The 14,521-nt window shown below is 47.0% G+C and overlaps 1 protein-coding gene across 1 annotated transcript; it reads right to left on the bottom strand.

Annotated features, from left to right (window-relative positions):
- Positions 1-11,498: 11,498 nt before the first annotated feature.
- LOC123158197 (putative anthocyanidin reductase) lies at positions 11,499-13,538 on the bottom strand. The gene is made up of 5 exons (XM_044576283.1): positions 13,133-13,538; positions 12,838-13,008; positions 12,202-12,570; positions 11,913-12,126; positions 11,499-11,835 (listed from the first exon to the last, which is right to left on the bottom strand). The coding sequence occupies exons 1-5, from the start codon at positions 13,272-13,274 to the stop codon at positions 11,670-11,672; spliced, it is 1,062 nt and encodes a 353-aa protein (XP_044432218.1). The 5' UTR covers positions 13,275-13,538; the 3' UTR covers positions 11,499-11,669.
- Between the last annotated feature and the right edge of the window lie 983 nt (positions 13,539-14,521).

Here is a 14,521-nt window from a genome sequence, read left to right as displayed (position 1 = left end):
CTTGTGCCTGCTTAGATGTACTTGTTGTTATTCTTATATGCAAGGATGTTGCTTGTCTAAAAAATATAGGGGGAGTTTGATCCTAAAGATGTGCACATAGCCTTTCATGCTAATTTCCTTGGTGCACACCTCTAGGGGGAGCCCGCCTATATTTTATGGGAGAGGGTTTACTTAAATTCCAGTTACTATTTTGTGCAAATCCCGTGTTGGCATCAATCCACCAAAAAGGGGGAGAATGTAAGGGCATATTTATCCCTTAGTAGTTTTGGTGATTGATGACAATACGTTTGCGGACTAATCGAGTGCACTAAGCGTTTCAGGTGATCTAATATAAGGGCGCTATGCGATTGTTACCCCTCGATGACTTCACTTTAGACGGATTATTGTCCTTCGTTTCTTTTCGGTGGAATTGAGTCATAGGGATAACCGTACTATCAAGAGGGGATCTGTTTCAGAAGAGTATGGGTGGAATCATCACGTTCACATTCTCCTTGCACCCACGCTTTCTTCCTGCTTCGTTGGAGTTTCCGTGTTGTGAAAAACAAGGGGTGCCTTGTGCTAAGCGGTAGTACCGCGACCAGGGCGGTAGTACCGCTTGTTAGTGTCGCTGGTACTACCGCCCCTGCTGTGGTCTCGATTTTTTGTGTCGGGTTTACGTAAAGGACCATGCAGGGGAGCGGTAGTAGAGATGGTAGTAGGGCACGGTAGTACCGCTTCTAGGCGGTAGTACCGCTCCTACTTCCGCTCCAACTGCCGCTCAGCTCGCTGCACTCCCCTATTTTCCAGCGGCTGTAGGAAGCGGCAGTGCCGCCTATCGGCGGTAGTATCGCCCTCAGGGCGGTAGTACCGCCCTAGTGTGTGTACTTCTTCTTCCTCAGTCCTGGTTACCCTTTTGCCTGCTTGCCACAGCGGTAGTACCGCTGTGGCAGCGGTACTACCGCTCCAGCAATGGTAGTACCGTCCAGATGCGGGCTGCATAACGATTGGATGCGTCCCCCCACTATATAAAGGGGTCTTCTTCTCCAAGAAGACTCACCTCTTCTATCCCCAAACTCCATTGTTGCTCCAAGCTCCATTCTTGCCCGATCTCTCTCCCTAGCCAATCAAACTTGTTGATTTTCTAGGGATTGGTTGAGAAGGCCCCGATCTACGCTTCCACCAAGAGAAATTTGATTTCCCCCACTAATCCCTTGCGGATCTTGTTACTCTTGGGTGTTTGAGCACCCTAGACGGTTGAGGTCACCATGGAGCCATATTCCATTGTGGTGAAGCTTCGTGGTGTTGTTGGGAGCCTCCAATTAAGTTGTGGAGATTGCCCCAACCTTGTTTGTAAAGGTTCGGTCGCCGCCTCCAAGGGCACCAATAGTGGAATCGCGACATCTAGCATTGTGTGAGAGCGTGAGGAGAATACGGTGGCCCTAGTGGCTTCTTGGGGATCATTGTGCCTCCACACCGCTCCAACGGAGACGTACTTCCCCTCAAAGGGAAGGAACTTCGGTAACACATCCTCATCTTCACCGGCTCCACTCTTGGTTATCTCGTACCTTTACTTGTGCAAGCTTATATTGTGTTGAATCTCTTGCTTGCTTGTGTGCTTGTTATTGTTGCATCATATAGGTTGCTCACCTAGTTGCATATCTAGACAACCTACTTTGATGCAAATTGTAAATTGGTAAAGAAAAGCTAAAAATTGTTAGTTGCCTATTCACCCCCCCCCCCTCTAGTCAACTATATCGATCCTTTCAGGTCGCCTTATTCATAGGTTGACTGGTTGGAAGGAGAAGTGACTGAGGAGGTAAATAAATTAAAATTAAATCGGTTGCACAAGCTATACCAACTTATGCGGTGTCAGTCTTCAAAATTACTAAAATATTTGCAAAGGAACCAAATATGAGATGTTTCAGTGGGGTGATGATGCGAATAAAAGAATGCATTGGTTTGCTTGTTGTAAAATGTGTATTCTGAAGTGTTGTTGCAAGCAGTGGATTTATCTATCTTCAAAGATGAGTCAAGCAGATATTTATATTACTGATTGAGACATAAATCCAGATCCTTTGAAATGTTTCAAAAGGTTTTCAGAATGAAGTAGAAGTTATTGTAACAAGGAAATTTTGTTTCTAAAATTGGATTGCATAAAGGAAAATTTGAGTTGCAAATTTAGCGAATGTCTGATGAGATGTGAAAAGAATTTTATAGCTTACACTTCCTAGAACATTACTAAGAGTAGAATGTTTTGAGTAGATGTAATCAAACTATCTATGACATGGTGAGATCAAAGATGACATTAATCAATATGCCATTATACTTTCAATGTGATGCTTTAGAGATTGCGACTTATACAGTGAAAAGAGCACCATCAAATCTGTTGAAATGACACCGCATATAATATATGGTATGGTATGCCAAACCATTTGGCCTTTTCTTAACATCTGGGCATATAAGACATAAGTAAAAGTGTTTGCGAGTTTATGTCCCAACTTAGATAAGTGCTACTTTGTTGGTTATCCTAAATAACTGGGTATTCCTCTATCACTATGCCGAGGCAAAGTGTTCTTTCACAGAGTGCGGTAAATTTTGAAGAAATTGTTTCTGCAAAAAGGTGAGTGGGAGGACAGTGCAACTCGACGAGATTACATAATCTTCATAATAGGGTCAAAGGAAAGAAACATTGGAAGTAGTTCTAGAATCCACTACTATGAATGATATGAAAATCTCTACATGAGATATAGAGATTTCGGTTGAATTTGCAGTTGAACTATATAGGTTTGGCAAACTCGTTCAAATTTTCATGGTATGCAAACGAGATATTGTTGAACAAACAATGGACCTATAATAAACAAAGAAGCATTGATGGGCCCTGACTCTAGAATTTGCTATATGCCAAAGTAATCCAAGATAGTATCCATATACATAATTGAAGTTTAGAATTTGATGAGCCCTCGAAAGACTTAGAGTCTAACATATAGTAATGGATCTATAAACTAACATATAAAAATGTTTTACTTGTTGCAAATAGTTTATGATAAGATCAAGGAATTGACTATAACAAGATTGTCTCCTCATAGCAATAATTAAAAGTTAGTTCGGGTTAAACTAGAAATTACTACATTTTTTAATTATGAGATATAATAGATGGATGTCATTCCCATGAGATCGAAATAGAAGCAGGATATTGTATATATGATACAGTCCAAGAAAATTTTGTCAATCCAGAGGATGCTAGTAAATGTGTAAACTTCAAGAGATCCTATAATGGATTGAAAGCATAGTAAAGTTGGAATCTTCGTTATGATGAAATGGTTAAATAATTTGTTTTCATCGAGGAAAGCAAAGATGCTTGTATTTACAAGAAAGTAAGTGGGAGCATGATAATATTTCTAAACACTGTATATGCATGACACATTGTTGATTGAAAATTATAAAAACTTCTTGACACAAATTAGGACTTTATTGAAACTAGCTTTGCAGTAAAGTACTTAGGCATAATAATCTATGGAGATAGTAGTGCATGATAGGGCTTAGCAAAAATACATATTCACAAGATACTAAAACGGTTTAGTATGAAAACATGAGGAAGAGTTTCCTGCTGAGGTCACATGAAAGAGCTTTTAAGCAAACATCAGTATTAAAATGACTCAGGAGAATGACTCAAGAGGATATCGATATATCTCACCTCAAGTTTTGTAAAGTATCGCGAAGCAAAGGGAATAGCAAATGATAATCAAAGGTTCACTCGAATGTCACGCATGTAATTCATACAGATCAATATGGATGTCCACGGCTCTGCTATTGGTCATTGAACAAAGCCCCTTTTGCTCATGTCTATGTTTTACCGAATCTACAAGGTCACAAGCTTAAGGGAATCATGATCTGTTGAGTGTTAGTGGAGTAAGAGTTATGATAAAATATTCAAAAAATAGTTTCCCAAATATTATAAATAGTTTCGAGAGAAACCGAAAGTGTTTTGGGGTTACTAGAAGAGTTCCGGGTAATACCGGAATTGATATATAGGTGAAAAATGTTTTTGGAGATGTTAAATAAATGATAGAAGGTTCTAATATTGATTAGGAGGCTTTTAGAATATATTTAATGTCAATGGGCTAAAGAAATTATCAATAAGGCATAATAGGGGAGAGTTATTGAGCTTATAGGCCCAATAAGAGTATGGCGTCCCCCTTAGCTTGTTAGACAAGCTTTGAGGGGCCGAATTGGATTGGGGGAGAGAGTCCCTCTCCCTTTGGGGCGCAGCAAGGGGAAGGACCCCTCCCCAATTCGGCTGCCCCCTCCCCTTACACCTATATATACATGTGGAGGGGCGCCCTAGAGACACAAGTTTTCTCCCATTGTCTTGGGCGCCCCTCTCTCCCTCTCTTGTTCGTTCTAGACTTGATCTACTTCTAGTTCTCTTGTTCCTCATAATAGATAAGCACGATGCAGTTCTCTTCTTCTCCCTCTAATTCCCTAGTGACGATTAGCTCTCGACAGTGAAGTGCCACCAGATCGTGGATCCTATCCACTTACAATATGTAGAGAGTCCATGCTTTTGGTCTTTTGTTCGAGTGATCATCGTGAACGGTTTGAGGGTCTTCAAGAATGTTCTACACCAACTCTTCTTCCGCTGCAACTCGAAGTTGGTAACGATCCAATCTAACCTTGTATGCATCTTCATAGTGTTCCTGGGATCATGATCGTAGTACAACTTTTTTTATTTTCTACTATGTTTCCCAACAGCGAAGGCGGAGTCGCACGTCACTACGCAGCCACTATGGGTGACCAACACCCCCTAACGCCGCAACCAAGTGGTGAAGGTGTCAGGCTCCGACCACGAGTGGTTTATCGTGGATCTCACCATGACCCGTGACATCGAGGCCACAAGCTCCGACAAGGAAGAGTAGGACATGGGAGACAACAACGCCATGTGTCCCATTCCTACTCTACCTCACCGGCTACAGGACCTTCGCTTTGTTGGTTTGATAGCTGTTGGACGTGGATACGTACGGGAACAAGGTCTTGGAGGCAAACGAGCGCTAGCGAAGATTTAGACTAGGTTTACATTGCACGTAATTGTACGGGTTTGATGATTTGACAACGAGGTATCCGGTTGTAAAGAGGACATTTGAAGGGTGGTCGTCACTGATCGCGGCTAGACGGGGCTGCCGCGGACGTTTAGGAAGCTGGATTCGCTAAATCCGGCTGATCAATGCTCTTAGAACAAGTACAATAGGATGACATAAGCAGACTATAAGAACTAAAATATTATGAGAAATGCTTGCGTGTTTTAAAATAATATGACAAAGGCTTGTGTGTTTTGAGATCTTCAAGAAGATGATCAACACCATAAGAGCATGGCTAATAATACATACAGCAGTTGGCTATAAGAAGTTGCCATGTCATCTAGGGTCAACCTAATAGCCGGCTTGTACAATAGTAAGTTTTAAATATGTACTACTTTATTAATACTTGGCTCATCTTACAATTTCACAAAGTGTCCTGGGTCTCGTGCTATAGCCGGCTTTTATTCTTTTTTTAGAGAAAAGGCATTTGTCAAGCCCGAGAAAAGGCTCGAACCTAGCCCGACTTTGAATTAACAAAGCCATCAACCGGCCATGATTACATAGAAGCAGATAAAAGTAAAGAAAACAAGAAACGACAAAGATACAAAGACCTGTAGCAGCTTACAACCTAGTAGTCATCCTTGATATAAAACTAAGCCTAGCCAAAATCACCAAGGCACCAACACCAGCAGCAGCAGGGTGAGGTGCAGCAAGACACCAACACCGGTATGCAACATCACTTTGCCTACATACGCAGAACATGCCGAGACCAAGAGGCCAATTGCTTCTACCTCCGAAGGTAGAATGCTCACCCTAGAGCCGAATGGACAATGCTGATTGGCATCCTGGGCATGAGGAGGTAAAGCACGACCATCATTGGGCTCCCAAGACCTCACCACCACCTGAGCAACCACGCGTCCAGACGCAAGCTGAAGAGCGCCACCAAAAGATGAAGGTTGCGCGAAGAAGATGAAGAACGTTAAACAAAGCACCGCCACCATTTTCCCTCAGCATGCAGAGAAGCACCAACCACAGCTCGCGAACCCCAGACGACGCCTCCAGGAAAGGGAGGGACGTCTACACGCCGCCGCCGTCAACAAGGGGAACCAGGACTTTCGCCCAAAAGGAGCAAGGAAGACAGAGGCGGGAGGGGATCTCGACGAGGCCTCCAAGAAGGGGACCGACTCCAAGGAAAGGAGCCGGCCTCATCGTGGCCGCGAATGGCCAAGGGTTTCCCCCGGTCCCCCTCCACACGCCCAACCACCCGGGCCCGAGAGCACGAGCCATCGAGGCGAAGCAACCATGGTCAGATCAGACCGGTGGGTGCACCCACAGGCTGAGGGCAGCAGTCAACAAATGGCCAGAGCACGCCCGCCGCAACCTCGTTGCCCGCACGACCAAACTTGCGGTACATCACTCAGGGTCGTCACTCGCCACAGAGATGATGCCGTCTGCATAACCCGAGGCCGCCGCCCAAGCATCCACCCACCACGAGCATCTCCACCACCTCACCAATCAAGCACCGGCACCGCACCAGTACGACAGGGCCAGATCCACCACTACAACCCACAAGGCAAGAAGGGGCCTGCAACGCTCAAACAGGGCAGATTCGGACGGGAACCGAACCCGACGAACCCTGCAAGCCGGATCCGGTAGCTCGGAGGCGGGAGCAGCACACGAAGGTCGCGCAAAGGGGCCACCACCCCTTGTCAGCCTCCCGCTGGCTAAGGCAGAGGGCCATCGGCCGCCACTGTCCAGATTTGAGGAGCGCGGTCAGCGTTGCGGGAGCCGAATCCAGCCCCCCCCCCCCTTCGGAGCACGGCAAGGACAACGGCCACCATGGCCGACGCCGCAGTAGCCAGGTGCAGGGGAGAGCGCCGCTACCGGGAGGGTTGATGGGGAGGACCAGCCGTCGACGGAGGCAATGGATGGGGCGCGACCAAGAGAGTGGAGCTCGCGGGGACGCCTTGCCGCCGCCCACGGCGGCCGCCGGCGACGGTGGAGGGAAGAGGAGGGTGGCGGGTAGCCTGCACTGGATCTAGGGGTCCCCCCCCCCCCCCGCCCCTGTGTCGCCCAGGAGCGGACGACACGGGGGGGGAGGGGCTTTATTCTACAACCCATGTTTCTTCTCTCCTCCAACTAATCAAAAATATAACGATTATAGTATCGACCGATACTTCGTTAAGTTTTAGTCGACTGAGATTTAGAAATGCCGTTCTCGGATGACATCGACACTGCTGCTACGATCAAGACCACCGTCGTTGCTTTGACAGCCTGTTCTAACCAGCTAAACTCAAATGAGTTAAATGAAGACGCCAATGTGTGGCGTGAGACGCGACTCATAAAAGCTCTTCTAGTTTGAAATAGGACTGTGCTAACGTCTAGTCGACTGGATGTTAAGCAACAGATCCGCACGATCCTCTCGTGATCCTTCTTTTCCACCCCGCACGCGATCTTCTGGCGATCCCACCACTGCTCCCGCTTTCTTTTTATTTTCTAGCATGGTAGAAAAAATGTGATAAAAATATTGTAGGAGGTGAGACTCGAACTCACTACCTCTTGATCCTTCATCACTTGTCATATCCACCTCATCTAGTTTCTGACTTGTGATTACAAAAAAGATCGATAAATATTTATACTGGTACATACGCGACTAGAAAAACAAACCATTTTCCTTTCTTTATTTTTACCATTTTTTCTTCCCTTTTATACACAGTAATTCGTGCATCATAGACATGATAACTCATGCACTGCTGTAACATTTTGACCCTAGATAAAAAATTGTTGTAATACACCCCGATAGCTTATATGTAAAAGAGTGTGATAATTATACGTCACGAACCTGATAACTCATTCACAAACATCGTGGTAACTATTGACCCGAAGAAAAAAAATGTTGTTGTAACACATCCCGATAACTTATCTGTAAAAAGAGCATGGTAATTTATACACTATGAATCAGATAACTTACGCACAAACACTGTGGTAATGTTTTTGACCACACGGATTTTTTTTGTAACACATGCTAATAAATCACTATAAAGAGCATGATAATATATACAACATGAACCTGATAACTCACTCACAAACACTGCGGTAACTTTGGGCCTAGAAAAAAAATTGTTTTTTTGTGGGAAAAAGGTTATCTCCATTGTGCCAAAGTTATCTCCTCCCTTGTGCAGACCTTCTCTTTTTAAAAATTGGAGCAAATGGTTTTGTGCGATGCGTGAGTTACCATGCTATTCACACAAAAGCTGCCGAGGGATGTTTCATCAACTCCCCCCACCCCCCCCCCCCCCCCCCCCCCCCCGCCAAAGTTATCAGGACCGGGATCCATAATTTATCAGGTCTAGATGTGTGAGTTATCATGACATTGACACAAAATCTACCGAAGGGATATTTCATCAACCCCCCTCCCCCTCGTTGCCAAAGTTACCAGGATGGGGTGCATAAGTTACGAGGTCTGCTATGTGTGAGTTATCATGCTATTCACACAATAGTTCGTCAACTCCCCTTCCCCCTTCGGTCACCAAAGTTATCAGGGAAGGGGTACATAAGTTATCAGGTCTGCAATGTGTGGGTTACCATGCTATTAACAGAAAAGTTATCGGGGGATATTTGATCAACTCCCCTCGGCCGCTAAAGATACCAGGATCTTCGTGCATAAATTATCAGGTATGTGATGTGTGAGTTACCATGCTATTCATAAAAAAAAAAGTTATCGAGTGTATGTTTACATTAGGTTTTTTTGGGTTAAAAAAGCTACTACGATATTTGTACATAACCTATCAGGTTTGTGGTGCGTATAATTATCGGGTTCATTACAGAGAATTTACCAAGGTATGACAAACGAGAAAAAGACCGTTGTTCAAAGTCTATAGGATGAAACATTTATTTCTCTAGAAAAACTTCATCAATACAACAAAAAGAGACAAGTGGAGTACAAAACACGTTGAATCGGTCCTTTTAAAAACTTGGAGCAAATGATTGTCTCCTCGTCAAAGGCGTTGTGGTCTTTCTTTCTCGCTCTCATTTACTAAGGTAGAAATACCAGTTAATCTGGATTTGAAAACTTGTAACAAATGGTTTTGTATGCTGAATAAGAACAAAAAATGATACAGGGCACGAGAGGAAACAAACAGAGATATTCTTGTTAGTGCAGTAGAAAGATAAGGTCAAATTGCTAAACTTGCTGTACAGAACAGCAATAGCAAAGTAGCTCAGTTAGTCAGCGAGATGCTCCTATCTCTACAGTGAGATGCCAGAGTTCAATCCCTGGCAACGCAATTGGAATTTATTTTTTCTTCCCCGCGGGAAAGAGAACATCGCTCGCGGGAACAAACACAGTCGTGCGATCAGGATCTGACGAAGCTCGAGTCGTGCGGATCTGTTGCAACCTGCCAGTCGGCAGGATTTTAGCTTTTTCGACTGTGCTAACGTCCAGTCGACTGGACGTTAAGCAACAGATTCGCACGATCCTCTCGTGATCCTTATTTTCCGCCCCGCACGCGATCTTCTGGCGATCCCACCACTGCTCCCGCTTTCTTTTTATTTTCTAGCATGGTAGAAAAATGTGATAAAAATATTGTAGGAGGTGAGATTGGAACTCACTACCTCTTGATCCTTCATCACTTGTCATATCCACCTCGTCTAGTTTCGACTTGTGATTACAAAAAAGATCGATAAATATTTATACTGGTACATACGCGACTAGAAAAACAAGCCATTTTCCTTTCTTTGTTTTTACCATTTTTTCTTCCCTTTTGTACACAGTAATTCGTGCATCATAGACATGATAACTCATGCACTGCTATAATATTTTGACCCTAGGTAAAAAATTGTTGCAATACACCCTGATAGCTTATATGTAAAAGAGTGTGATAATTATACGTCACGAACCTGATAACTCATTCACAAACATCGTGGTAACTATTGACCCGAAGAAAAAAATATTGTTGTAACACATCCCGATAACTTATCTGTAAAAAGAGCATGGTAGTTTATACACTATGAATCAGATAACTTACGCACAAACACTGTGGTAATGTTTTTGACCACACGGATTTTTTTTGTAACACACGCCAATAACTCTCTATAAAAGAGCATGATAATATATACAACATGAACCTGATAACTCACTCACAAACACTGCGGTAACTTTGGGCCTAGAGAAAAAAATTGTTTTTTTTGTGGGAAAAAGGTTATCTCCATTGTGCCAAAGTTATCTCCTCCCTTGCGCAGACCTTCTCTTTTTAAAACTTGGAGCAAATGGTTTTGTGCGATGCGTGAGTTACCATGCTATTCACACAAAAGCTGCCGAGGGATGTTTCATCAACTCCCCCCACCACCCCCCCCCCCCCCCCCCCCCCAAAGTTATCAGGACCGGGATCCATAATTTATCAGGTCTAGATGTGTGAGTTATCATGACATTGACACAAAATCTACCGAAGGGATATTTCATCAACCCCCCTCCCCCTCGTTACCGAAGTTACCAGGATGGGGTGCATAAGTTATGAGGTCTGCTATGTGTGAGTTATCATGCTATTCACACAATAGTTTGTCAACTCCCCTTCCCCCTCCGGTCGCCAAAGTTATCAGGGCAGGGGTACATAAGTTATCAGGTCTGCAATGTGTGGGTTACCATGCTATTAACAGAAAAGTTATCGGGGGATATTTGATCAATTCCCCTCGGCCGCTGAAGATACCAGGACCTTCGTGCATAAATTATCAGGTATGTGATGTGTGAGTTACCATGCTATTCATAAAAAAAAAGTTATCGAGTGTATGTTTACATTAGGTTTTTTTGGGTTAAAAAAACTACTACGATATTTGTACATAACCTATCAGATTTGTGGTGCGTATAATTATCGGGTTCATTGCAGAGAATTTACCAAGGTATGACAAACGAGAAAAAGACCGTTGTTCAAATTCTATAGGATGAAACATTTATTTCTCTAGAAAAACTTCATCAATACAACAAAAAGAGACAAGTGGAGTACAAAACACGTTGAATCGGTCCTTTTAAAAACTTGGAGCAAATGATTGTCTCCTCGTCAAAGGCGTTGTGGTCTTTCTTTCTCGCTCTCATTTACTAAGGTAGAAATACCAGTTGGATTTTAAAACTTGTAGCAAATGGTTTTTTATGGTGAATAAGAACAAAAAATGATACAGGGCACGAGAGGAAACAAACAGAGATATTCTTGTTAGTGCGGTAGAAAGATAAGGTCAAATTGATAAACTTGCTGTATAGAACAGCAATAGCAAAGTAGCTCAGTTGGTCAGCAAGATGCTCCTATCTCTACAGTGAGATGCCAGAGTTCGAATCCCTGGCAACGCAATTGACATTTATTTTTTCTTCCCCGCGGGAAAGAGAACGTCGCTCGCGGGAACAAACACAGCCGTGCGATCAGGATCTGACGAAGCTCGGGTCGTGCGGATCTGTTGCAACCTGCCAGTCGGCAGGATTTTAGCTTTTTCGTTTGAAATATATTCAGGCGGGAGTGTACTACGGTACGGTTTCATGAAGGAATAGAAAATTAACGGAGCCGTCCGTGTAAACACCCATCCAAGAAAATTAACTCGCGCTAAAACGCCACTAGCTAGTTATTTCTACTACTAGTCACATCCAGCAGGCGGCTCCAGGAAGCCGTGGTCGACGCACTGCGCGACTGCATCCCTGAGGATGTCTCCGGCGTCGTGCCCGAACCTGAACCCCAGATCCAGCAGCCGCTTGGACGACACCACGGACGCCGGGCTCGCACCATCGAGATCATCACCCAACCTGTATCAAAAACAACTTCACCTGAGACCAGACCATTCAAACACCTGAAAAATGGAGCTCCGAGGTCAACCGCGTGCCTGTTCTCGGGGTTGAACAGAGGGTAGTGCGAGGCGAGGAGCCGGGTGATGTCGGCCATGGCGTGGCTGCCGCCGACGCACAGGTAGCGCCCCTCGGCGGCCGGCGCGTCCGCGAGGAAGAGGTGCGCGTCGCACGCGTCCTGGACGTGCGCCAGCGGCACGCACCCGAACCGCGCGTGCACCGACGCCAGCAGCGCGCTCAGCTTCGGGTCACCTGCGGCGCAGAGCAAGAATCCTCGTGTCACCCAGGGAAGCTTCTGAGCTGGAGTAGATGGGTTCGGTTACGTGCGTGTTATGGGGGACAGCAGGAGCTGCACGCTGGTGGGCACGGCCGGCGTCAGGAACGGGCCAGCGACCGTGGGGAGGACGACGGACACGAGGCGGAGGCCGTTCTCCCGCGCGAACCCGAACGCGGCCTCCTCCGCCAGCCGCTTCGACAGGATGTAGACCCAGCCGATGGGCTTGGTGGCCCAGACGTCGCCGAGGTCCCGGAGGCACGACTCGTCCACGACCGCCACCTCCGCGCCGGCCGCCGCCAGCGTGCTGACGGAGGAGGTGAAGACGACCCGGCGGACGGTCCCGGCGCGGACGCATGACCGCAGCACGTTGATGGTGCCCCTCGTCGCCGGCTCCAGCACCTGCGACCTCACGCGCTCCTCTGCAAGTTGCAAGTACACGTGGTCACCATAGCAATAGTGAGCTCGATCCAACACGGTGCAGTATCTGGTCAACACTAGATCCGACTAATACGTAAAAGTGTGCACATGCTAATGCTGCTTTTTTTCCGGACGAACACGCACTGACTAAACTTGGTCAAATGGTGTACAGATCGAGATTTAGCAGAGAGGACTGTATTAGAGAGTGGTAATCAGCATATCAGGTATCAAGGACGGGGTAAGAAGTCAACACTGCGGGGGCGGCTCACCGGCGTCGTGCTGGTCGGGCGATAGGTGGAGGTCCATGGAGGCGGCGACGTGGAAGAGCGCGGCGCAGCCGGCGAGGGCGTCGTCGAAGCTCCCTTCCTCGGCCATGTCCGCCCGGAACACCGTGAGCCGCTCCTTCCCCTCCATCGCCGACAGCATCCGCCACGCCTTGGCTGGTACACGGAGCAGTACACACTACCTCAGCCGCAGCCATGGGCACATCGACGATCGACCTTGAGAGAATTGATAGGTGGCAACTGTGTAGAGCAGTGAGCAGAGCTACATGTCCTATAATACCTGGGTCCCTGGCCGTGGCGTGGACGCGGCGGCCCCGCCGCAGCAGGGTGCGGACGAGCCAGGAGCCGACGTAGCCGGTGGCGCCCGTCACGCACACGGGCTGGTCCTGCTCCGGCGAGCCACCGCCGCCGACGCTGCCCATCGTCTCGATCTCTCCCCGCGTCTCCCTTGGCTGCCGTTCAGGCGAGGGAGCTGGATGCGGACGGGGGCGAAAGGCGGAGGAGCGGTCAGCCCACGCTCTTTCTAGATGGCTAGATCATCTGTACTTGTGTGCACCAGCAGGTGCATGGAAGACAGCTAAGCTGCAGGTTGTTAGCACAGTGCCACAGTACTCCACTTACTTATATGGAAAGAGACAAATGGTGGTAATGAGGCGCAGCCGACACTCGTCCAGTGTCCAGTCCAGAAAGGATCGTCACGTCACCCTGGAGGCTGGACGTGCATGGGACAGCACCAAGATGGAGTCGCGCGCTTGGGTGGGGATGCAAGTGCGAATCCAGGTGCAGCACCCCCGGCGGATTCCGCGTACTGGGATGCCACCACCCCGGCCTCGCCGGCAAAGCGAGAGGGCTGAAATGCATGGCTGTGCGCCTTTCCATTGTGGGTTGGGTGCTCCAGGTGCAGATCGACCGATGTGACACCGATCTTCTGGTGATGTTAGTGCAGTCCGCGCGATCCGCGTCTGGACTTATTCTTTGTTGTTTCTCCGCACTCGCCGCCGCCGTGACGTGACGTTGCCGGCAGGGCGACACGACACCGACGTACGGGCTCTGGAGCCTGGACCTGGACACGACGAGCGCGCGCGGCGAAGGCCTAGAGAAGAGCCACGGAAGGCCGCGGTCCCCCGCGTTTCCGGATGGCACGTCGTGGCGGAGCACGCACGCTACGGCACAGTGCCACCGGCGGCGGCGGGGATCAAGCCGACGGCTGGTGAGCATCGAGCCAGCCAGCGATGGTGAACCGTGCACAGTGTTCGTTTTGGCTTTTTTGTCCGCTCCGTCTTTTTAAGTCTATGGTTCATTGAATATATGAGGGGAAATATCGCATTTAATTGCGGATAGCTGTTACTACATCTGTCTCGTAATGTTAGACGTTTTTACTGTTAAATTTGAATAGTAAAGGGGTCTTATATTATGAGATTGGGGGAGTAGTAGATTAAAAATTCCATACCTTTTACTTTTCACTTCTGCTTCGCTACAACATTCTAAAAACATCAACGTAGACAATCTCTTCATACCCCTTCTTAACAAAGGGCAGAATGATATTTTTTAAAGTACCTGTCAGTGCCGACCGTGGCCTGTACGTACCGCCGGCCGGCCCATTGGGCAGAGCCCCAAGCCCTCACTCATGTTACAAGGAGATCAAAGCCAGCAGAGCTAGCAAGTCAAA

This window comes from Triticum aestivum, chromosome 7B, assembly GCF_018294505.1.
Source record: "Triticum aestivum cultivar Chinese Spring chromosome 7B, IWGSC CS RefSeq v2.1, whole genome shotgun sequence".
In the NCBI taxonomy this organism is placed as follows: domain Eukaryota; kingdom Viridiplantae; phylum Streptophyta; class Magnoliopsida; order Poales; family Poaceae; genus Triticum; species Triticum aestivum.
The sequence above is the reverse complement of the archived record's forward strand: the minus strand, read 5'-3'. Positions and strand labels throughout refer to the sequence as shown.